This window comes from Sprattus sprattus, assembly GCF_963457725.1.
Source record: "Sprattus sprattus genome assembly, chromosome: 5".
In the NCBI taxonomy this organism is placed as follows: Eukaryota; Metazoa; Chordata; class Actinopteri; order Clupeiformes; family Clupeidae; genus Sprattus; species Sprattus sprattus.
The window spans coordinates 40993090-41019596 of NC_137924.1; the positions used below are offsets into that span (position 1 = coordinate 40993090).

The following is a 26507-nucleotide window of genomic DNA, read 5'->3' on the forward strand; positions in this document are numbered from 1 at the left end:
CTTCACCAACTCTGTGGTATGCCCTCATTTACACATACAGACACGGACACACAAACAAGGACACACACACACGGACACACACGCACACGCACACGCACACACACGGACACCATCCAGTCCTGCTATCCCATGATGCAGCATTCTAAACAAGCCTGAAATACAGTGCCACTTTTTCCACTGGCATATCGGAAACCTCGCTTACGCAACCAGCAGGCTAATACAGCTCTCTCTCACACACAAGCACACAGACACACACACGCAAACGCACACTCTCGCTCTCTGTCTGTCTCTGTCTTTTGTGCACTAAACATACATAAATGCACCTTGCTTTCTCCCTTTTGAGAGAGATGGAGAGAGCACAACGTACACAATTACCTCTTCATTTTACTTAAAGGTATACCTTCTGTTTCTTGTACATACAGGTACACACACATATAAACACCTCTCTCTCCTCCCCAAACAGCCAAGCTAATACCTGCAAACATTTTATATGTGTGTGAAACTGAGTTGTGCAGTAGGTGTGTGTATGTGCATATTCGTCATATGGTTTGAGTGGCATGTGCATGTATCCAAGAGTTTCAAGATGCATGTGTGTTCCAAGGGTGTGTGTTTGAGTGAGTGTTTGTGCTGAAAGAATGGCACAAGCGATGTGGTGTGTGAGCGTGTGTGTGTGTGTGTGAGTTAGTGTGTGAGGTGAAAGCTCAGCACACGGTTTGGATGCGTGTGTGGGTGTATTGGCTTTAATTTATATGTATATGTGTGTGTGTGTGTGTGTGTGTGTGTGTGTGTGTGTGTGTGTGTACCTGTGTTTTGTCCCCAGGCCCAGTGGGTGTGACCCGGTGACACGCCAGAGTGCAGCTGTGGTTACCGCAGGCCAGGTGTCGCCCGCAGGGACGGCCGCATGAGAACGGCCCCTTCACATGACACGCCACTGGACTGACCTAAGACACACACACACACACACACACACACACACACACACACACACACACACACACACACACACACACACACACACACACACACACACACACACACACACACAAAATTACATATAGGCATGCACAGGATTAAAAGCAAAAACTGTCAGAGCAATGTGATGAGTGTGACAATCTGAGTGTAGATTGTGTGCGTATGGACTTGAATACACAATCTGAGTGTGTGTGTGTGTGTGTGTATGTTTACATATACGTATTTATATGGACTTGAGGACACAAACTGAGAGTAGATGTGTGTGTGTGTGTTTAAATACATGTACACATAAACATAAGAGTGGATGTATCAATATGCAGGTGTACAATAGTGCGAGAGAGAGAGAGAGAGAGAGAGAGAGAGAGAGAGAGAGAGAGCGAGTGAGAGAGAAAGAAAGTGTGTGTGTGTGTGTGTGTGTGTCTTAGGAGACAGAGCCTCCCAGTTGGCTTTGATCAGTCTGTTATCACGGAAAACACACACATCACCATGGAAACCTAGAACACTTCAATGAGTTTGGGAAAACTTTCCCATAGGTGATATCTGCATGTGTGTGTTTGAGAGAGAGAGAGAGAGAGAGAGAAAGAGAGATAGAGAAAGGGCCGTGTATGTTTGTTTGTGTGTAAGTAAGTAAGTGGAGCTGCCGTCTACAATACTTCCATAGGTGAAATCGGTGTGTGTGTGTGTGTGTGTGTGTGTGTGTGTGTGTGTGTGTGTGTGTGTGTGTGTGTGTGTGTGTGTGTCTGTCTGTATACGTAGTGCATTTGTATTTTTGTTGTGGTGAGCATTTACATTGTAAGTGCAGTTATAGTTTTGATGTGTGTGTGTGTGTGTGTGTGTGTGTGTGTGTGTTTTGACATTTGAGCACAGGTGAACTGAATAAAGTGATGAGAGCATGGCTGCTCCTCTTCTGTAACCTTTAGCTTATCACACTGACACATGTGCTTATCTATGGGTTTGTGTGAGTGTATGTGTGTGAGAGTGCATGGCCTGATGATAAGAGAGTGTCTGAGTGTGTGTGTGAGTGTGAGTGTGAGTGTGAGTGTGAGTGTGTGTGTGTGTGTGTGTGTGTGTGTGTGTGTGTGTGTGTGTGTGTGTGTGTGTGTCTGTGTGTGTGTGTCTGTGTGTGTGTGTCTGTGTGTGTGTGTGTGTGTCTGTGTGTGTGTGTGTGTGTGTGTGTGTGTTAGACTTGCCTCATGTTCCCCAAGACAGGCCCTGTGAAGAACAATCATCAGATGAGTGTCAGCCATCTTACTCACACAGATATACCACACACATCTACACAATACTTCTCTGCAGGCAATTGGCATTATGAGAGTTTAACTTGGACAACGCCGAGGTATGACAGCAACACAGAGAGAGAGAGAGACAAAGAGAGAGATAGAGAGAGAGAGAGAGAGGCAGTGAGTGTTTACAGCTCAAAGGCTGGATGGTGACGAAAGCGTGTGGGTTTATCACTGTTGAGATGTCTTCTTTGGATCAGGCACATACCATGACAACAAACAAAAAGCTCTTGCACACACACACCTACACACACACACACACACACACACACACACACACACACACACACACACACACACACACACACACACACACACACAATCAGCCGAACATCTGATTTTCTGACCTCACATGTTTTGAGTGAGAGGCCACATAAATTCTCTGGGAAAATGTTTTACGGGAAAGGTTCAGAGAGAAGGGAACACAAACACACACACACGTGCACACACGCACACACACACAAACACACACACACACACACACACAGATCTTGAACTCCTATTTTTAAACCAGCATAAGATACAGAATAGGACCTCTCTATGTCTTAATGTGATCTACAGAGATACAGAGAGAGAATTAAAAACAGTGTGTGTGTGTGTGTGTGTGTGTGTGTGTGTGTGTGTGTGTGTACAAACAAACATACTGAATCCAATTCACCTTGTGATTTAAAGAAGTACAGCAAAGTGTATTCACTATCTGTGGCACTTCAATGGGCTTCTGTCACAGAGACGTGCTGATGTGTTAAGCCGACTAACACCTACACCAGTGACAGCCTCGCTATGCAGTTGTCAATAATAACAGCATACTTTAGACAAGGCAGGGGACCACAGGACAGAGCACTTGAATTCAGTAAGTTACAATATAACTAGTTTATTTAAGGTAAAAATTCTTTCAGATTCGGATTTTTTATTTAACGGGCTACACTGGAAGCGTTCAAGCTGAACCAATATCTGTTTTGCTATCCTTGTTGATTAATTCGTATAAGTATTAGTGTTTATGTTGTTCAATTTCATATATTCATTTCAAATACTCCATTCTTCAACACTAACTGCTAACTTATCTTCAAACGGAAAGTAACGTTAAATCTCCAGGGTAACAGGGTCTCGAGGGTTTAGGATATAATCGGATCTATAATAATATAAATACAAGGCAGGTCTATTTGTGAATTTTCCTTGAAAGGTCATTATTTGAGCACAGCCAGCTCTATTCTGCTAACCTGCTTCCAACAAGACACTTGGCATCACATAACGTAGCTTAGTTGGGTCACCATCTTGATGAAATACATGTTCACATACATTACCATTTGTGTTGTCAATTGACTAAAAAACAAACAAAAATGTAAATTGCACAATTTGATGGATATTAAAATGAAACTTTGAACACAGATTTTCTCCTGTGAATTACAGACTTCCAATAAAACCCAGGCCATTCAAATTGAATGTCTGTTTGTGTTTTGGCCTGAGTGATTCCCCCCTTTTGCCCATTTCTCCAGAACCATTTTGACACCCTGGGTTGCCAGATAAGAGCGTGAACACAGAGTGCGATCGCCATGGAAGTAAGCAAACAAACTGGAACAACAGAGATGATGTTTGATTCTACCCAACCCAAAAAGCTTTAGGCATTCTTCTAAAAATTTGTATGACTAGAGATGCGGGTAAATATTGGAGATGCACTTGGAAGATGGAAACAGTTAAGAGCCCGGAAGGATTTTCAGAGAGATGCAGAGGAGGAGGGGGAGGGGGGAGACAATGTTCTCCAATATTTCAAATTTGGAATGCAGTACCGATTGTAAACACTTACAGATGGCTCCTTTAAATATTTCAAATGAATCGCAATGTCATTCATACACCACACGTTAGTCTATGTGCTCGTTTAATCAAACGTCCGTCTGTCTGTCCATATTGCATACTCACGTTGGTATGGGCACTTGACAGGGCGGACAAGGCAAAGCTTTACACACAAATTCTGGAACAGAAGCCTTCTCCCATGGGCCAGCCAGTGGTGCCTGCAATGCACAAGCAACACATACACAAACAATGTATGTATATATGTGTGTTTTTATGTATATACATGTGTGTGTGTTTTATGTATATTTGTATGCGCGTGTGTGTGTGTGTGTGTGTGTGTGTGTGTGTGTGTGTGTGTGTGTGTGTGTGAGTGTGTGTGTGTGTGTGTGTGTGTGTGTGAGTGTGTGTGTGTGTGTGTGTGTGTGTGTGAGTGTGTGTGTGTGTGAGCGTGTGTGTACACACTCACTCTGCTGCTCTTCACCATGACCTGGTCGTGGCAGGACTGAGGGCAGTGGTGAGGACAGGAAGGCAGGGGCAGGTTGCAGGGCTGCCTGCAGGGGGGGCACTCTTCGATGTGGCACCTGTGGGGCACCCGCGAGGCATGGTGGCAGGTGGGCCGCGCTCTTAGGGGAAGAGCAGACACGGGTCAGACAGAGTGTGGCAGTGGGTGTGTGAGGGAATAAGGGAGAGAGGCAGGGACAGAAAGAGACAGAGACAGAGAAAGCTGTGTGTGTGTGTGTGTGTATGTATGTATATGCGAGTTTGTGTGTGTGTGTGTGTGTGTGTGTGTGTGCTTTCACAATAATTTAACAAAACACTACAAAGGTCACTGAAAAACCACTTTCAACTTTTTTAAGACTTTAAAAGACATTTGGACAACCCCCCCTGACAGTGTTTGAGGAGCTGATTGCTAGGCTACCCTGGTCAATTGCAGGGTTCTCTGCCAAAAAGAATGGGTGGAGAAAAGTGTGCTACTGGCCAGGCGTTGTCAATAGGGGTGTAATGGCACACAGACGACATTCTGTTCTCAATCGGGGAGAGGCCACTGTGCGGTTCACACCACGGTTTGGTACATTGAGAAAAAAGCAACAAAATAAACCCTCAAATGCACAGGGCTAGGTTTGTTTTCATTTCTTTTGAACAAACCGTCATGCTAGTGTGTTTCCGCTAGTGTCCCATAGTTCCCCCTGAAGTAGTAGGGGCAGCCCGTAGTGTATTAAGCAGTATCACGTGGAACTCGTGCCTGCTCGTGGAATTTGGTTCCGCATTACGTTCATCAATCTTCGCACATAATAGGACGACTGCATGCACCGCATCGGGAAACACACGTTCGGGATGAAAATCACATTCTGGGTTGGGTCTCATCTCTTATAATCTCAAATAGCTCTTGCCATGAGCTCAGTTCTAGATTGTGGTGACTGTGTGTAAGTAAACACACTGGCCCCCTGTAAGCCTCCCGTGTCAGAGGCTCTGTGTGGAACACTAAGCGTCCTCATCATTCATAAGAACATTTCACAACCTAATTTAGTTTTATACCCATTTTAGGCATTTTAAGAGCATCTATAGGATAAGAACATTTATACTGTGTGTGTTCAAGGGTTTGAGGATGGAGATTGTATGTGAGTGTGTGTGTGTGTGTGTGTACCTGCATAGTTCTTTGCAGCGTGGGGGTTTGGTAGTTCTCTCTCTCCCGCAAGGCACAGACAGGGACGTGGAGCCACACGTACATTTAACCTGGACCACCTCAGGGCATGGGTAGCAGCTGCCTGTAAAACACACACACACACAAGTTTACATACCCTGACAAACATCATACACTTAAACTCATAATGCAGGTGACATCTGCTTTTCACATAACTCAATAACAACCATAGCCCTCCCCTGTCCGGCATCCCTCTCCACACACACACACAAACACACACACAGAGACACACAAGATATGCAACAGGGTAACTTATAAAAAATGAACTGCTGCAAACACACTCACACACACACTCACACACAATCGCAAACACACACATACATAAATACATACATACACACACCATAGTGTAAACAGCTTTTGTGTGTGTTTGTTGGGGTCGTTAACTTCTGCCCACACATTGGCATTTCACTCTGTAGAGAGGTGATGCCTTCACCCAGCACTTGGTCAGACACACACACACACACACACACACACACACACACACACACACACACACACACACACACACACACACACACACACACACACACACACACACACACACACACACACACACACACACACACACACACACACACTCTGAGCAGCAGCATAGGATGGGAAAGATGACCTATACTCAAAACCTTTCAGACCAACCAGCTATCTCTGTCACATAACACACACACAACCTTTGTCAGTAATCGAGAATCATTCTGTCTTTTGCACACACTCACACAACACACAAAAGGTCAGCACATGAATATTGTCTGATGTTATCTCCAAATCTTATAGTTTATGAAACAAATATAAACAGTGCAAAATGAACAGCACATACACGCACACACAGGGACCAGTATGGAGGAGTGTATGGCACTGGCACCATACTGGCTATAACATCAATCTCAAAAGTCAGGTTCAGGCACTCATGACAGACACACACTGACACTCACACACACAAACACGCACACACACACACACACACACACACACACACACACACACACAGAGACACGCACACACAGACACAGACACAGACACACACATGCACACACAGACACACGCACAGACACACACACACACGCATGCCCACAGCAGGCAGAAATTCCTCAAAGGTCCTGGGACCGGGAAAAATCGGAAGGAAACAAATTAGTCAAATAAAAAAATGACAGAGGGATCATTATGAGAATGCATGCGCACACACACACACACACACACACACACACACACACACACACACACACACACACACACACACACACACACACACACACACACACACACACATATAGAGTTGTGCACTGGGTTTGCCCTGATGGCAGTTCATCAGTGTGGGAAAATCAGCCTATCTGAAAGTTTGTGTAGGGGAGTGCATGTATGCTATGTGGGGGGACACGGTAAGCGTTCTCAAGATATGCGACAGGGTAACTTATAGAAAATGAATTGCTGACATGCTAACACACACACACACACACACACACACACACACACACACACACACACACACACACACACACACACACACACACACACACACACACACACACACACACACACACAATCCTCTTTAGCTGGACTGCACATTCCTTGTTCTGACCTCTGGCCTGGTCTCTTAATTACTGCAGCTTAGTGTGCTGGAACATGAGACACCTTTTGGCGTGTGCAAAAGAGTGTGAGTGTGTGTGTGTGTGTGTGTGTGTGTGTGTGTGTGTGTGTGTGTGTATACGTAGAGTCTTCATTGGTGTATTACAATCTTAACTTAATTTATTAGCAGTAGCAGTGATGTTCTGCTATTTGTCTGTGTGTGTGGTTGCTCAGGCCTGAGTGTGCGTGTGTGAGTGTGTGTGTGTGTGTGTATGTGTGTGTATGTGTGTGTGTGTGTGTGTGTGTGTGTGGTTGGTTGCTCAGGCATGGGTGAGTGTGTGTGTGTGTGTGTGTGTGTGTGTGTGTGGTTGGTTGCTCAGGCATGGGTGTGTGTGTGTGAGTGTTTGGTGTGTGTGTGTGTGTGTGTGTGTGTGTGTGTATGTGTGTGTGTGTGGTTGGTTGCTCAGGCATGGGTGTGTGTGTGTGAGTGTGTGTGTGTGTGTGTGTGTGTGTGTGTGTGTGTGTGTGTGTGTGTGTGTGTGTGTGTGTGTGTGTGTGTGTGGTTGGTTGCTCAGGCATGGGTGAGTGTGTGTGTGTGTGTGTGTGTGTGTGTGGTTGGTTGCTCAGGCATGGGTGTGTGTGTGTGAGTGTTTGGTGTGTGTGTGTGTGTGTGTGTGTGTGTGTGTGTGTGTGTGTGTGTGTGTGGTTGCTCAGGCATGAGTGTATGGGTGTCAAAGTATGTGTGTGAGTGTAACGGGATACGCAATACAACCAGCCCAGCCAAACAATTTGCATCTAGAATGACCTGCAAAACGGTGCTTTCTTGGCTTCTCTAAACAGTATTCTTTGCTCACACACACAAACACACACATTCAAATGTTGTCTCTCCACCAATTTGGGTCTTGTTCTGGGCTCACATTACACTACCTGATGAGAATGTAGCCTGAACACCTTCCTTTGAGTGTACCCAACATCAATACATAAATAAATACATAACTACATACATAAATGAATAATAAATAAATAATAACAATTGTCATATGAATAGTATTCCTAGTTTTTTATCAACATGTTCTGGTCTTATTTGTAATGTATTTTTATTTCATTTTTTTTTGTAAATGTCTCATAATGTACAATGTAAGTGTATAATGTTGTTATGTCAAGCACCAACTGCTAAATACAAACTTGAATTACAAAAAAAGACTGTTGTCTCTCTTCCCATCCTACTGCCTGTCCCATTCATGTGTGTGTGTAGCTCATGTAAGGGCTCATTCAGGTGGGTTAAAAGAGTGAGCACTGTAGCACTCCACACTCATGGTTTGTTTTGAGTGTTTGTGTGTGTGTGTGTGTGCTTTCTTACCCTGGTGGCAGGCTGAAGGGCATTTATGGTTCCGGCAGCCCAGCGTTCGGACACAACTCAGATCGCAAGGAGGGCAGTTACCCGGGCAACACTGAAATATAAACATACAATTGATTTAAAGGGGGGAGGACTAATGCAACACAACGTGGCATGGTCAATGTTGTCACAGTGGTGTGTGTGTGTGTGTCGGTTTGAGTGAATGAGAGAAAATTAGTGAAAGAGTGACCACATACACACGTCCACTTGAGTGTGTCAGCCTGCTTTGACTCACACACACACACATCTGAGCACAAGTGCGATCTAATGGAATGTTAAGAACACTTTCTGGGAAAGCACAAACACGTACACACACACACACACACACACACACACACACACACACACACACACACACACACACACACACACACACACACACACACACACAAACACACACACACACACACACACTCACTCACTCACAAGGCTTGACCGGAACAATCCACTGGACACTTCCACTATCTAAAGAGGGTGTGAAGACCGAGTCTGAAAGTGACATAGAATCCATAGTGTGTGTTTGAGTGTGTGTGTGTGTGTCTGTTGCCCTAATAGGGACTGTTGTGTCGGTATGTATGTGTGTGTGTGTGTGTGTGTGTGTGTGTGTGTGTGTGTGTGTGTGTGTGTGTTTGTGTGTATGTCTGTGTGTGTGTGTGTGTGTGTGTGTGTGTGCTGACCTTAGATATGCCACAAAGACTGGGGCTTTGCACAATAAACAGTAATTACATTAACAAGTTAGGATAAAACACACACACACACACACCACGCCACACAATTCATGCTTTTCTGTGAAGACGCATGTCAAATGTACCCTAGAGAATGAAGGGTAACCACGGTAACAGAATAATCTAGTCTTGGAGAGAGTCACGGGGAGTAATCATCAGTAACACACAAACAAACACACACACACACACACAAACACAGTCAGTCAGGAGCACACATGAGTACAGTCACACACTCATCATTTCTACAGCTCATGTTTTTCCATTCATTGCCAGTGAATGACTGTGTGTCTGTGTGTGTATGTGTGTGTGTGTGGATATTATCAGACAGCATCTTTCTATTGATGTACAGCATGAGTGCATGTGGGTGTGTGTGTGTGTGTGTGTGTGTGTGTGTGTACACACTCACCTTCCTCTTGCACTGGTGTCGCTGGCAGGACTTGTTCTGTGGACATTTGTAATCGCACAGGTACTCCTTGTGACAGGGCATCACTTTACTGTAGCGCCCACAGCGACACTGCTTCTCCACCTCCTGCACAGACATGCCAGACAGATAGTGAGTGTGTGTGTGTGTGTGTGAGTGTGACAGAAAGAGTGTCTGTGTGTGTGTGTGTGTGTGTGTGTGTCAGAGAGAGAGTGTGTATGTTAGGGCTTTGACTTTTGCCTAAAAATCATATTCGAAGTTCGTTTGTTTATTAATATTAATATTCAAATATATTCAAATATTTATTAATAATAGTTTGACCATTAAATGCCTTCAGTAAGACCTATATGGTATAAAACTTAAGTTGTATATGTTTTGTCCACCAGAGGGCAGTGTATCAGTCAACGTCAATGAACTTTTAAATCCTTTAAATTGAATGAACTGAAACAGACAGTTGTGATAACCAATCAGAATTCGAGTTGGCGACATTGGGGCAAGCTAGCAGGCATCACGTTGAACGTGACACGTACACGTACTTTAATTGGATACGCACTAGTGCGGCAGACTGACGCAGTGCCTCAGGAAGTGCTCATTTTAGTTGGCGAATGGTGGTGGTGAATTAGCGAAAAAGGAAATTTAAGTTTATTTTCAACCCACAATGGCTGAAGGAGAAGGAGATATCGATCTGGTCGCTAATATAATAGAAACGCCATTTTCAAGACGGACCTTTCAAGAAAAAAATGGATATCGTGAGGATCAGGTCAGTTTAATGTGATTGCTTTGCAGGTGGGACAATGCGATGTTTAGTGGACAAACTTGTTAAAGCTCACATAGGCTACTTTCGGTGGACTTAATAAAACTTTGTAGACTAATCCCTGAAAATCGCCTTTTATTTTGAAGTTGTGACAGTATCCAAGCGATCATATAACTGAGAGTTTACTACTCTTAAAAAAAAATATTGCCCATAACAAGTTCGAATATTAAGGGCTGCCTAATATTCGTTCGAATATTTATTTATTTTTTGATATTCGAATTATATTCGAATTTCGGAGTCAAAGCCCTAGTGTATGTACATGCGTGCATGTGTGCGTGTGTGTGCGTGTGAGAGAGAAAGAGTGACTGAGTGAGTGTGTGCAGAGATATTGCAGAATAGATATTCACAATGTGCGAAATAGCATTTCAGCGCTCCTGTATGTAAAAGTATATGCTCCACACTGCACGAAAAGCAAGATTATCGGGCCCGTATACGCTGTGATACAGCCGCGAATGATCACCATTCCTGGCTGATCGTGGACATTCCCCCGAAATATCCGTCTGCCGCATACTGACGGAATTTCCCGGGAAGGGACCTGCAAGGGGAGGGGGGCCGATGTGTTTAGCATTCACACCTCCCGCTGACAGAGGTGCGAAATGCTCTTATTAGCATATTGACTGTCAGCAGTCTAGCCACACACACCCTGCTGCAGCCATTGGTTGAAAACGACAAGGAATTGAATTAAAACGTCTTGTGATGAGACGGAATGAGATTCTGTCTAAAGGTTAGCTTTCAACTGACAAAACGTATCCCTTCCCATTTACAGCTATTGCCCCATAAAAACGAAATTAAAAATAATTTAATCAATATTCTGTCTTTAGGGTTTTGGTCCGGGGTAATCACATTTCTTGATTCGCCTTCCGTTTTCAGAGTTCTGTCTTTAGGGTTTTGATTTCGGGGATGTCACGATGCTTGCTTTGCTTTGCCTTTCATTTTCAGAGTTCGAGGGTTGCAATGTACTTTGGAGGCTGTTCCACTTATATTCCGGAGCTTCCTCTCTGTAATGTTCTTGAGATTCACTTTTGGCATGTAATTATACAGAGTCGGGCTTACTCTGATATTGAGATAGTCATTTCGCAACGTGGGACATGTTTGCCACTCGTGAATATCTATCCTGTGTCTTTTCAGGTAGATTTTGAAATCTTGCGCGAGCTTCGAACCTGCCCTCTTCAGGTTAATGGTATTGTATACCTGTGTCTAACCGCTTAGCCACGTTGCTGGTAAGGATCAAGCTCGTCGGTGCGACCAAGTACCTGGTTTATCATTCCTCCCTCCTCTGGCGTATTTCTCTTCTGTTACTGGAGCGTGCGAATTGGGAATTGTTTAGTGGACTTATGTGACGTTTTAATTATGTTCACGTAAAGGCGCCCGAGGCAACATTAGAAACTTTAGACTCGAATAATAAACGTTCAATTTCTAGTCTTTTTTACACGTAGTAAGTTTTAATAACATCATACCATTACATATCGACATTCACAGTGGTAGTGGTCCCTGGAGAAGTGGGTATACGTTTTATTTAGTCATGCAGCACAGGATAAACACCCTGTTTTGAGAAGTGGGTATACCCAATGCTGACTGAAAAACAAGTGGGTATACTCCGTATACCTGCGTATACACTGGACTACACCACTGGACATTCAAGGAGCAAAGATGAGACGTCGTTGTGTGGTGAGAACTGATCGCCTGCCTTCTGTTTTCCACGGTAGATCGCATGTTATGCTAGAAATGGCTTAGCATGGGTGGGATGGGGAAAGATAACACCTTTCCATCCAGACGCAAATTTAGCTAATCGGAATCTGTAAGTGGTTTCCAGATATATATATAGTTGATCTCTCTTAGTATAGTTGATCTCTCTTTCATGCAGTGCCATGTATAGGTCTACTCACGGGTGTATGTATGTGTATATGTATGTGTGTGTGTCTGCTACATCAGTGTGTATGACCGCATTTGTACACTCTTGTGTGAGCATATGTTTTGTTTGTGTGAATGTCTACACAGATAGGTTTGTGTGTGTGTGTGTGTGTGTGTGTGTGTGTGTGTGTGTGTGTGTGTCTACCTGTCTGCAGGTTTCACAGGGTCCTCTGTGGCAGCGCATGCTACAGGCGTGCAAGCCACACTCCAGTCTCTTCTCACACGTGTCTCCGCAAGTAGGCACATCTGCCGTGCACGGCAACACACATTCTAAGAACACACACACAAAAACACACACACACACACACACACACACACACACACACACACACACACACACACACACACACACACACACACACACACACACACACACACAGGGTCACTGGGTGCCAGTTAAACTCAGGATAAACAAATAATACAAGTACAGAAAACCTCCCCTGATTTTTCAACTTATTTTCTTACTTGCTTGCCATTACTTTCCTCAAATTACATTTATTATAGGACTTGTTTATAACTGATGATTTGTTTATAATTTGTTTACATCTATAAGATATACATTTAGTCATTTTAGCAAACACTTTTATCCAAAGTGATGTACAAGGGAGCGAACAATCAAGTTACGAGCAATAGAGACCTAGTGTAACAATAAATACTATATTACATAAGATCTAGAAAAAAGTGCAGGAATGTTACTACTGTAAGTGCAAGTTAAGTACTAATAGAAGTGCAAATTAGAAAGGGAGGTTGTCTCTGAAGAGTCGGGTCTTCAAGAATGTACGCACAACTATATTAACAGAATGTTGCAATTTACCCAAATAGCTTCAAAGAAAACTATGAGAGAGGGTGCGCGTGTGTGCGTGTGTGCGTGTGTGCGTGTGCGCGTGTATTTACTCACTGGATTTGCCACAAGGACAAGAGCGGTTTCCAGAGCGAGGGCACTCCCCACAGGCACTGGCGTGACACACACGCTCACACACATGGTTACCGCAAGACAAGGGAGCACCACACTCCTGCAGCAGACACGCACACACACACACACACACGCACACACACACACACACACACACACACACACACACACACACACACACACACACACACAGACACACAGACACACACACACACACACACACAGACACACAGACACACACACACACACACACACACAGACACATGCTCATCAACATGCACACAAACATACAGGGAAGGCAAATATTAGCATAGCCTCACACAACCTATGTGACAAAAACAAACGTAAACATACACAAAGTGTCAAACACACAAAGGAGAGAATGAGAAATTTGATGAATGTATTAATTTGACACAGAGCAACTGAGCTGAGCACACACACACACACACACACACACACACACACACAAACACACACACACACACACACACACACACACACACCTGCAACCTTTTGCACCTTAGCATTTGTCAGGGATAGTAATCTCAGAAGACCTTTCAACAGGCATCTTATGAATATTCGCAATGAGTTTTAATATTCACAAGGACAGAGATGAGGAGGGGGGGGGGGGGGGAATGAAGGTCAAAGGTCACCTGATCGCACTGCCAGCGAGGACTGGCACACGGGCGCTCCGTCTGTCGACCACCACAGACACACCGCTGCACGCTCACCCTCGGACACGGTTTACACTCACCTGCAACGAGTGGCAGCACCCACAGAGTTAGTTCATACACACCACACAAACAAACACACACACACACACACACACACACACACACACACACACAACAGTCTGAATGTTCCTCATAACTTTGTGTTGCCGAGGCATGCATGTTTGTATGTTTGTCGGTGTCGCACTTATTTGTCTAATGTAAAGTTACGAGTGTGAGTGAGTGAATAAGTGTCATAACAGACAAGTGTTTAGGCAGGTGTGTATCCGTGAACATGTGTGTGTGTGTGTTTGTAAATGTTTGTGCAAATTGCCTCCATGAGTCCTGGCATGAGTGTTTGTTGCACTGCCTTGACTGATGGATGAGGACACCTGCATGAGTGAGTAAATGAGTGTTCTAGCAGGTGTGTGTGTGTATGTGGGAGCTATTTACCTCCATGGCAGGAGTTCTGACAGGTGTGTGTTCCACAGGGCAGGAGTTTTCCACAACGCTGCTGGCAGTGCCAGGCTTTGGCATGGCACCTTCTGGGCACAGGGGCTGCTTTGCCGCACATACACGTCACTGACACCATCTTTGGACAAGGGGGGCAAGGCCCTGAAACACACACACACACACACACACACACGAAACACATCAGACAAAACGCACGCGGAGTTCCAGACCCTGAAGTGATCAGTGACGTAAATCTGGAATGGGAACAATGTTTTGCTATGACATTACAAAAGTTCAGAATCTGTGTTGTTAGTGTGAACAAGTGGATGCTTCTAAGAACACAGATTTGTGCATGTGTGAGGGTATGAGTATGTGAGTATATGCATAAGCTGTATGTCAGTGTGAGTGTGTGTGTGTGTGTGTGTGTACCTGGGTGGCACAGCAGCAGACAGTGGTGTCCACAGGACGGCTTGAACTCGCGCTCACACACCTGGCCGCAGGAGTGTGGTAGTAGCCAGGGGTCGAGGGGCGGGTCGGGCAGCTTCCCGCAGTAGCAGACATAACGGGTGGGAGTCTGCTGGGGCATGTACTCATAACGACACTTAGGACTGGGGGGGGCAGATAGGAAGAGAGGGAAAGCGGGAGGTAGGTGCAGATAAAGGAAGAGCAAAAGATGGAGAGAAGAGGGGACAGAGAGAGAGTGAGAGTTTCAAACATGGAATTGGTGAGTTGGTGGATGACACAAAAAAAAAAGAGGAGAAAACGACATGGAATAGAGAAGAGGGAAAGAATGTGTATGAGAGAGAGAGAGAGCAAGATAGATGGAGGGATGGTAGGAGATTACAAGAGAGGGAGAGAAAGATGTTTACATTGCTTTCTACAGTTCATACTCTGAATCTCAGATTACATATAGAGATCTGCTTAAAGAATGGGTGAGCTGCGGACACGATTGGCCGAGCCCTCACCATGGCCACGGGTGCGCCTTCTTTCCAAAGTCTTCATCGGTGATGGAGGACACCAGGAAGACGGAGTCCTTCGCCCACTTCTGGATGCAGGTAATGTGGAAGATACAGTAGCACCTCTCACAGCTCCACACCTACACAGATCAGCACGAGAGGGATGGAAGGCGTGGAGAGAGAAAGGGAGAGACAGAGAGACACACAGAGGGATGAAGCGGGGAAGGAAGAGATTAGTTTTCACTCAAGCAATGCATTTGGATTGTTTGTGTTAGTGTGTTGATACATTCATGAGTCTTACAGCTTGAGTTCTCTTGACAGAGGCAATGCAGATTAGGCAAGCAATGGCTCCAGACTGAAAGGCTTCGTTCAGGTACTGCCTGGTGCGCTCCAGGTCAGTTGCATCTCCCCCTATACACACACACACACACAATTGATTAATTCACACAATTCAGTCATTGCAAAATACTTCACACCCCTTCAGCAGCAGCCATTTCTTTTCTAGATGTGTGTGAGTGTGTGTGTGTGTGTGTGTGTGTGCGTGTATGTTCAGGGCTTGCCAGTGCCACTGATCTGGTCGCACATGCGACTGGAATTTTGGCCGTGCGACTTGATTTTAAATCACAGTCGCACGCGTGCGCCTATAGAAATAGGCAAAAATTGCTTATTACTAATTTTCCAAGAAGAACTGATTTTTACTTGACAACAATATTAATTTGGACAATCAACGTTAATGCATTAATCTATGATATTATTGTAGACGGGCTTAATGCGATAAAATATTTTAACGCAGGTAACGCAACTTTGTTTACTTTCGGTTTGCGATGACAAGACACGAAACCGCCGCGTGCCTGCAGTCATTTAGACAGGAGATAACGAAGCGGTAGTGGAAGATGGGGAGAGCTGAGCGGAAAGTTTCTATTTAAGAGGCAAAATGACGGAACAATCGACCAAACTAAAGTTGTATGGAGCATTTGAAAGCTAAATTTAGCTAGCACAGAAGCAGCTCGTCTTTAAGTGACCACCTTAATGCAAAGCACCCGACAGAACGCAGTCCCAGGTTAGATGGTCGCCAACCCACACTCCACGACTTCCCTAGGAAAATAACTAGACCGGTCTGTGGCGATATTAGCGGAGACATTGAGAAGTTTCTTAAGCGAAAGAACTACTACCAAAACAATTAATATTCAGCGTAAATACCACCCTGATTCAATTATATTTGGTTTTGTCAATGGAGGTTGAGCCCAGGGCGCAGTGTGTTGAGTGCGTTTTAAAGCTTTCTAATGAGGCGCTCAAATCTGAATCGACATTTGGAGACGCGACATCCAGCACTCACGTACAGAACCAGGTCCTGGAAAGGATAAAAGGCAGCCCGCTCCTTTTAAAACAAGTCGACGGACGTCAGTAAAGCTGCATTAGTGCTGTTTTTTGTGCGTTATTATTGGAGTGTTATTCTCCAAGAGGACATGCCTTTCTGTGGAGAGCTACCAATTCGAACTACTGCCCAGGAAGTGCTATTTATGTTGATAATAGATTGCAGCGACAGATTTAAATAATTTTTCCAATTATTTGAATCATTATATTGAACATTATTTGAACCTATTTGTTTGCATGTCTGAAGCATCACCTATTTTAATTAGGCCTAACTGAGTGGTCTTGTTTGCATGTTTTATCACTTGATTTGAGTGCATGCTATCTTTTGGGTATATTCTGGTGTCATTTCCTTGCTTGTTTGCTGTGCACAAATAGGCCTAGGCCTACTGCAACTAAGTTCTGTGTCTGATTTTTTTTTAGTTTTTTGGTGCCCAATACAATTTTGATGCAATATCTAGAGTTAGATTTTCTTTTATTAATGTCTAGGCTTCCACCTGTAGCAAGTGCTGATGTTCGCTTATTAATTAGAATTAATGGATTATAGATTAAATAAGCCTAACGGAATATAGATACACTAAAATAAGCGGAGTGTCTGTTGGGCCCTGACCTGTTACAAATACGAAAAGTCGGGCCTCTGAGTCGAAAAAGTTGGGAACCCCTGATCTAAATCACCTAAAATACCATGCAATTCTTTTCCACCTATCAATGTAGACCTAAGCAATGTCATGCCTTCCTTTTATAATCTGTTCAAACATGTTGTTCCAGGTTGTTAACATTGATCAATAGTAGTATTACTTGGTTTGGCCAACTTTTTATAGTGGTGCGCCTAGATATTTGCTGGTGCTCCCAATTTTTCTGGGTTAGGAGCACAGTGCTCCTAAGCCAAAAAGTTAGTGTCAAGCCCTGATGTTTTCCTTTTAAGATGTCAAAAGGGCAGTCTCAGGGCTGCTGAACACAAACACACACTAATAACTTAAAGACCTTTGGCTCCCCCACACAAACAAACACACACACACACACACACACACACACACACACACACACACACACACACACACACACACACACACACACACACACACACACACACACACACACACACACACACACACACACACACACACACACACACACACACACACACACACACTAATAACCTAAAGACCTCTGGCTCCCCCGCACGAACAAATACGCACACACAGACAAACACACAGAACACTGTAAAGCCTTGTGCCAAACTCTTATATATTTAAAAGACATCAATGAACAGCAACTAGAGGAGCCCAGTGATTTCCAACCTCATTTGCAGCAGATTTGTTAAATGCCACCACAACTGGTCAACATATTTTTCAAAAAATTGATTTTTCTATTACATATTACCCCTTGACTTAAGATAAAGGCAGAGAGTGGGTGTGAGTTCAATGAAAGAAATACTTTGTGCGTCATCTGTTAACAAAGGTCCAAAGCCTTAGTATCACTCAAACATATAATTATGTGTGTGCACATATTTGCATGAACATGTTTGTGGGTGTAAGTCTGTGTGCAGTGCGCACCTGTTTGATTGGTGTAAGTGGTAAATGTCGATTCCAGTATTTTGCCCTGCTTTCCAACACGCCCTTCGCCATCATCTTCATCATCATCGTCTGAGGAGGAAGTGAACTGGCTCTCTGCCAGCCTTGTCGCAGCAGCCTGGTTGGACTTCCTGATCTCCTCGAACTTGGACTGAGAGGACACACCTTTGGACACAGAGAGACAGAGAGAGAGAGAGAGAGAGTTAGAGAGAAATAAACAAAGAAAGAGCGAGAGAGAGAGAGAGAAAGAGAGAGAAAAGGAAATAAACAAAGAAAGAGAGAGATAGACAGAGAGAGAAAGAGTAAAACCTGGGAACTCCCCCAAATCTGGTACTCAAACTGTGGTTGAACTAGGGATGCACCGATCCGCTTTTTTCACCTCCGATACCGGCCGATACCGATCCGATACCGATATAAAAAAACAGCGCGAAACTATGGTAACTGTGTGTATGTGTGTGACCACACGTGCAAGAGGGAGAAATGAGGAGTGCATGACATGAGATCTTGGTGCATTTTTTGCTCATTTGCTACTTAACATCATGTCTAGTCATCACTATCAATTCATAACATAGGCTAATCACAAATAATGTACGTTCTAACTAGCGCTAGTGTTCATATTAGTTAGCAATCATATATCTGCTAGCGTCAACTTTTACGTTACATTGTAATGTAGAGGCTCAGCATGGTGACCTGTTAATGTATTTGCTGGTTCTAGTCTGTTAAAAGACCCACGATTACCAAAGCAGTATTCTTTATCTCCCTTTAATGTGCATTCATCAATTTCCATTACATGACGATGCATGTGATCCTACATATGTGTGTGTCTGCAATGAGAATGGGGACTAATTAGCACTGCACTGAATTACTTTAACATGAGTTATTGCTACACGATAACAATTATACAACTAATAGTACTCGATACATATAATTGTGGACATTACATCTCCGCTTAGCATGCTAATCGCTACTAATAGCAACGTGCACTCATAATACACTGCCTATATACATAAACATAAACATTTTTTTTGTATTATTTCCACCGATACCCGATCTAGAAATGGCTTCAATATCGGTACCGATACCGATACAAATATCGGATCGGTGCATCCCTAGGGTGAACACCAACACTTCAGGTTTTCCTTTGTGAATAAGCCATTAATTCTGTCCAGGTGATCCCTGAGTGGGGTTAGCAAGGCTGATTGCTGATCAAAGAGAGATACACCTCCTAGACCCAGGGTCAAACACCCAGGAGCACACATACACAGTCTATCTGTATTACGACATGTAGGGATTTGAAGCATCTACTAAATGGATAGATGGGACAGCAGTGTATGGCATGTAGGTGGTGGGTGTCTGCAGGGCAGGAGGCTGAAAGGTATGGGCTTGAATCAGAATATTGTAGCACAAATAAGCCTGTACTCAGACAAAGGGCTTGCAACACAATTAAGCCTATATTCAGATTGGGTGTTAAGACTTGAATTTCACTATGCCACCAGCCTACCAGGCAAAAGGCTCCAATATCTTTGCAAAGTTACATTCATGTCAAACAGAAGTATTAAAATAACACAAACGTAAATTTGGAAGGCACAAGTCTTTTGTCAGGCTTTTATCTAACCACCGATCCATTAGGTATAGAGGCACATTGGCAGCATAGCCATATCATCCAGGCCTAATCAAAACACCACTACAACACATTCAAGAATGTCACAAAGTCTAATCCTACATAAATAAACACACACACAAAAACAAAGAAAGGGAGAGAGAGAGAGAGAGAGAGAGAGAGACTCTCACCTTTGGCTTGGGGAGTAGGGTGCTCTGATTTTGGGGCCGTGGTAACCGTGGAGACGCCTCTCCCCCTGCCAGCCCACGCTCCTGAGTCTGCCCTTCCGTCCCTTTGGGGTCGCGCCGGCGTCACATCACTGGCCTCCGCCGGACCGCGAGGCTGACCCCTGCCACGCCCTTGGCCCTGCCGACGCCAGGCTGGATCCATGCCGATGCCCTATAGAGCAACCCATCCCATAATAATGAATAAGGCTTATTAGAGGATAGAAGATTGTTGGGGGAGCAATGTCTCCTCAGTCTTGTAAATACAGTTTAACACAGGTCCACTTACACTCCCACCCACACACACACACACTGTGACGACTCTAACAAACATTCAATATTTTCTAAAAGGATTTATGCAAGTGAGTCCCTGAGGGATATGATTAAGAACTAAATAAAATAAGTATCACAATTTTATTTTGTTCATAACTTAACATTGCGCAGAGTTGTAACAACAACAGAGTTTTAAAACGCTGGGAGCAATAAACCAGTGACAGCAAGGTGGTCCTTAATATCATGCCTTGAGTATGAATGACGTGTCAACTAGCCTATATACAAACTCACACTCACTAGAGTTCAACGTTGAAGTTTATAGGTTTTGCTAAGCCAAAATCTTCAATTTTAAAAGGGATACTCTGTATTAACTTACCTACTAGCTAACATACCTACTCAGCACTGTAGAAAACACTTGATGTTAAGACAAATTATCTGGCAAGACCACCACACTAACTGACAACCGGTTGTCTGAATGGACTTCTGGACCACTGTCTGAGCAGACTTTCTTAAATGCATTAATGTACCACATCACTAGTACAGGCCACTTCATACTGACACTGTTGGACACTGTTAACTTCACCGAATACTTCGCTAGCTATTTGTGACTCTTCATTTGTTGTTGTGTAACATCTGGCTAACAGTAGGAAGCTAGACTTTGAGCTAACGGCTAGCTATCTGGCTGCCTGGTTTGCTGGTTCAGCTGAATTTAAAAAATATTTTACACATAGGCTAATAGCAGATAGCAAAATGATTGTGCAGCGAAATTAAGTTGGCATATATATAACTTGCACATGTACAGAAATGGACAAAGATACTTATAACTAATAGCTAGTTAACATTAATTAATTGAAGAAGAAGAAAACCTACCAGAGTTTTACTCCACTATCGTGAACGGACCGGGCATGCGCAGATAGTCCCGTTTGAGGTGCATACTGGGAATAACAGTATCTGAATATTTGCAACTCCATGTCGTCAAGCACATCTCTAGCAAGGTTTCGAAAAAAAAACTACATCTCCCACTCGCCTTATGTGGATTAGTTCAGCAACGTGTCACCAGTGAACTTGGAACTAAAAAAAGAGAGGAGCAGCAGTTCACTTCTTCGTCTGTCTACTGTACTAAATAGAGCCCCCTGTTTCAGCGTTTGACCCCTCCACTGCGAGTTACTGCAGTCTTCAATAAGTTCATGTTGTAAAACAGAAATCCAATTGTTGGCGGGAATATTTGTAAAAAATGATATACCGCTAAGGAAAAAAAGAAAAGTTGAAAACCTGACATGCCCGATTTAAGCAGACGATGTGTGCGTTCTTTGTATCTGACCAGAGGGGACAGGCAAGTGTTGGTGTTTATGATTCAAGATCACTTTGTTTTACAGCGCGCCCTAGTGGTTCTGCATAGGGAAAGTGTTTTCATTTCAAAATTGTCAATCATTTATGCTTATGACTTCAGCACATTGCACAGACATCCACTGTAAAAAAAAAAAAAAAACTTTTTTAGATGATTTTCTTATATAATTATATAATTCTCCCCTTATATCTATTTTCTCTCCAAAAATGATCAAAGTGAAGTGGTTCATGATAAAGAAAAAACAAACAAACATGATTGTGTGTTATATTTCTGGTAGACACAAACTCCACAGGTAGGAAAGGGGTAATTTATTAACTGGTTTAATAATAATCTCAAATCGAGTAAATTTACACATTCACTGAAACTAGAGCTTTTTACAGTTTAAGCACATTCTGCCACATATCCCATGTTTAATTAATTATAATTTCTGACTGTCCAAATTAAAAACACACATTTAATACAAAAAAAGAGAGAATGGTGCACTGTGAAAGAGCAACAGCTGCAGCAGTGAAGATAAATTATATGTGTACAAAAGCACTTTACAAAGGTCACCTATGCATTTGAAAGCCTTGTCTTTGAGACAGCTGGGATAATGCTTTTGGAATTTAACACTAGAATCCAGAATACTTTGCTGCATCTACCGCAATGTTGTGTACTTTATGTTTGGTTGAAATGATTGTTCTGAGCAATTCTCAGCAATTCAACTGAGGATTCCTCTCTGAAGAGGTTGAGAAACCTCACAGGAGAGAAAAGGAATTGTGGAAAACATTTCCCACATGACATTCTTGTAGCCAGAAAGAGAACAGCGATGTAGAGGAAACTGTTTAACCTTAATTTCTGTCAAAATACTGGTTTTCTACTTTCCACCTGGGAATATTGCATAAAGAATGTGTCTCCCCTGTTTCAGGATGGTTGTTGTGATCAATGTCATACTTTTGTTCTGCGCAAAAGAGATCTTCAAACACTACAAAGCTTTTCTTTACCACAAACACCAGTGTGCATTTCCGGATACCACGGGATCACAGCCTGGTCTCTGATTCACAACAATGTCAGGATGGAAGGTTATCAGTTTGAGGGACCAGCAAGCTCACTTCTATCGCTCTCCCCCACAGTCCTGCCCCTGCTGTGAAAGTCTGTCAGGAGTAGGGCTCTGTGTCCCCTGCGTGGCTCCTGGTCCCCCTCGTCCAATGTCTCCCAACTGTCCTTCTCCGCTGTCTTCTTCTCGTCTCTCACTTTCCCCCTTTTCTCCCCATCTCTCCCTCCTAGTCCTTCTTGGCCTCCTCTTTCTTCTCTGGCTCCGCCATCTCGGTGGAGAACACCACGCCGGCACTGACGGCCATCTTCCTCTCCAGGCGCGTGACGCGTTTCTTCAGCTTGCCCTCGGTGGCCTCGTGCTCAGCCAGCAGGCGGGCGAAGCGCATCTGGAGCTGGTCCAGGGACCCCCCCATGTGGATGACCTTCTCCTCCATGTCCTTGGGGTCGGGGCCCTGGGCGGCCACCTCCAGGTCCAGCAGGTTGTCCTTGAGCAGGATCTGCCGGCCTTTCTCCTCAAGCATGGCCTTTGCGTCAGGGTACTCGGTGAGCGCCTCCATCAGATTGTCCTTGGACAGGCAGAAGAGGTCAGAGTAGCCGATGCTGCGGATGTTGGCGGTCCTGCGGTTGCCGGCCCTGCTGCCCTTGATGGCGAGGATGCTGATCTCGCCGAAGTAGCTGCCGTCACTCAGGACGACAAACTGCTTGATTCCGTCGTCGGCCACCACCGCCAGTTTTCCCTCCTTTATGATGTACATTTCTCGGCCGATATCGCCCTTCTTGCAGATGTAATCTCCAGGGCTGTAGACTTGAGGCTCTAGCTTCAGCACCAGTTCCACCAGCAAGCCTGCCTCGCAGTCGGCAAAGATACGCACCTTCTTCAGTGTGTCCAGATGCACGTTGATGGCAATCTCGGCCCTCAGCTTATCGGGCAGGTACTTAAGCACCTCACGCTCATCCACGGCCTTCTTGTTGGTCCACAGGTAGTCAAACCACTTAACCACACGCTGCTCCAGGTCTTTGGAGACCTTGCGGAAGGCCATGTACTGCTTGATGGCGTCGATGCGGGCCTGGAAGTCAGCTCTCGCCTGGTTCATGTTGGTGATCATGGAGCCCACGTTACCGACGATGGTAGCGAAAATCAACACACCCACCAGGAAATCTGTCACGACAAAGAAGTACTCAGAGTTCTTGACGGGAGGGGGCGTTTCGCCAATGGTGGTGAGGGTCAGTGTGGACCAGTACATGCTGTAGGCGTACTTCCGGACGAGCCTGGCAAACTCGGGATCCGAGGTGTCCGGGTAGACAAAGCCATCGTTTCCGAATCCGATCCACTTCGAGACGGAGTAGTACAAGCAGGCATTCCAGTGGATAATGATAAGGATGTACATGACAAGGTTTGAGATGCGGAACAAATTGGGGAAGTTGGTTCGGGTCTCTGTGCGCTCGAAGAACTCAAACATGCGGCCTACGCGGAACAGCTTATTCATACGGATCTCGGGATAGCGGAGGCCAAAGACCAAGTAGAAGATGTCGGTGGGGATCATGGAGATCAGGTCCAGTTTGAACTGGAGGCTCTTCGTGTACCGCTCCCTCAGCTTCTTCTCGTCCTTCACCAACAACCCCTGCTCTAGGTAACCTGCACACACACACACACACACACACACACACACACATACTCACATACACACACGCACACACACACACATATACACACACACACACACACACACACATTTGAGTATGTATGCAGGTACATACAAAAACACATGCATATACACAAACACCCACACACACACACACACAAATACAAATACAAATATGTAAAAGCATAGAGGATAAACACACATGCATACACAGAAACACTCACATACAGATGCTGATACATGATATAAAAATTAGATGTGAAATTAAAGAGCAAACAAAAGGCCCATCTGCCTCAGTTGCGTAGCTGCTCACCTGTGCGAGTGCGGAACGCCATATCAGCCAGGTAAACGACATCAGCCGCAAAGTCGAAGATAAACCAGGATATCAAATAGTCCTCTTGCATCTCTTCCATACATGCCCTGGACAGGCATACACACACCCACAGACACACACACACACACACACACACACACACATAAAAGGAGATATAAACTCAACTTTGACAAACAATCGCAATGTCCTTACACCCTTATTTCCTTGTACGCAAATAGTGTGTGTTTGTTTGTTCTAACCTGGCGATTATGATTGTCCAATTGTACATGACAGGCACTGTGATGACAAAGAGCCAGTTGTAGTACATGTTTCCTGCTGGGTCCACAACATATACTTCTTTGGGTCTACAAAAGCAATTCACAGACACACAATCACGCACACACTCACGCACAGACAGACAGACAGACAGACAGACAGACAGACACACAGACAGACAGACAGACACACAGACAGACAGAGAGACAGACACACAGACACACAGACAGACAGGAAGACAGACACACAGACAGACGCACGCACGCACGCACGCACGCACACGCGCACGCACGCACGCACGCACACACACACACAGTTAGAGTCTAAATAAAACAAATTAAGTATATCCTGTTTGACTTATTTATAGTATTGATAGCATTAAATACTTACGCCTCTAATTTTTCTTTCTCCTTCTGTTTTTCTTTTTCCTTCTCTTTTTCTTTCTCTTTCTCCTTCTCCTCTTTCTCCTTCTGCTTCTGCTCTTTTTTAGCTTTTTTCTCTTTTTTTCTGAAAGTAAAAGCAGTGTATTGTATAGACAATGCTGTGAACTAGAATGCTTTTTAGGTTGAGTACCTATTTCACTATTATTGCCTCAATGAACAAGTCACTGAATTTATTGTACAAAATATGTTCAAACCATATTTTAAACATTGTGGAGTTAAGATAGAATTTAGGATTTTGGTTTTGGGATAACTGGTTGTGTCCTCATAGGGAGCAGGCAGCTCAAAAGCTTCTATCCAAGAATCTCAGCACGTCACTTCTTCATTGCGCCCTCTTGTGGCTTGCACGGGAACCACATTTCTTACTTTTCCTTTTTTTCTTTCTTCTCCTTTTTCTCTTTCTTCTTTTTCTCCTTCTCTTCTCTGAACGGGCATACATAAAACAAAAGAGCAGAAAATAAGAGCGGGCCAGGTCCCTTTGACAGCCAGACAAGCCAAGGCAAGTTAGAGAACCTCACACTGCAGTTTTGGAGGTTTGGGACTAGAGTGAATCCCTGAATGCTGGCTCCATGTGTGCTGTTGTTGGTTGATAAACTGGAGCTCTATTTCTGGTGCAGTCTTGCATGTTCTCATCTAACTTTTGCTGTCTGTGGCAATGTATGCTGTGCAAAGCTGTATAATTATAATGTATCTTTTATCATCTATGTTGCATAGAATGACCATCTGCGTCTTGCTGTACTGTGGCCAGTATATTTGTAGAGTCAGGAGGTACCTGTGGGTGTGTGTGTGTGTGTGTGTGTGTGTGT

The 26507-nt window shown here is 44.2% G+C and overlaps 2 protein-coding genes across 2 annotated transcripts in view; both read right to left on the reverse strand.

Annotated features, from left to right (window-relative positions):
* Window positions 1-21546, reverse strand: part of nfxl1 (nuclear transcription factor, X-box binding-like 1) — a 28677-nt gene extending 7131 nt beyond the window's left edge. The window contains exons 1-17 of the mRNA XM_080838283.1: window positions 21517-21546; window positions 20341-20548; window positions 18532-18714; window positions 15906-16015; window positions 15614-15744; window positions 15078-15256; window positions 14649-14810; window positions 14139-14239; window positions 13471-13585; window positions 12718-12842; window positions 9833-9955; window positions 8666-8756; window positions 5686-5806; window positions 4507-4663; window positions 4167-4258; window positions 2163-2184; window positions 804-941 (exon numbers count right to left, since the gene is read on the reverse strand). Coding sequence (XP_080694409.1) covers window positions 804-941; window positions 2163-2184; window positions 4167-4258; window positions 4507-4663; window positions 5686-5806; window positions 8666-8756; window positions 9833-9955; window positions 12718-12842; window positions 13471-13585; window positions 14139-14239; window positions 14649-14810; window positions 15078-15256; window positions 15614-15744; window positions 15906-16015; window positions 18532-18714; window positions 20341-20539 — 2049 coding nt within the window. The 5' untranslated portion in view covers window positions 20540-20548; window positions 21517-21546. The remainder of the gene's footprint in view (window positions 1-803; window positions 942-2162; window positions 2185-4166; window positions 4259-4506; window positions 4664-5685; window positions 5807-8665; window positions 8757-9832; window positions 9956-12717; window positions 12843-13470; window positions 13586-14138; window positions 14240-14648; window positions 14811-15077; window positions 15257-15613; window positions 15745-15905; window positions 16016-18531; window positions 18715-20340; window positions 20549-21516) is intronic.
* A 1710-nt stretch (window positions 21547-23256) lies between these two features.
* On the reverse strand, window positions 23257-26117 carry cnga1b (cyclic nucleotide gated channel subunit alpha 1b; the record flags this gene model as incomplete). The annotated part of the gene is made up of 5 exons (XM_080839840.1): window positions 26068-26117; window positions 25652-25768; window positions 25246-25350; window positions 24986-25092; window positions 23257-24665 (listed from the first exon to the last, which is right to left on the reverse strand). Exons 3-5 carry the CDS (start codon window positions 25311-25313, stop codon window positions 23257-23259), a joined length of 1584 nt encoding a protein of 527 aa, XP_080695966.1. The 5' UTR covers window positions 25314-25350; window positions 25652-25768; window positions 26068-26117.
* Window positions 26118-26507: the final 390 nt, after the last annotated feature.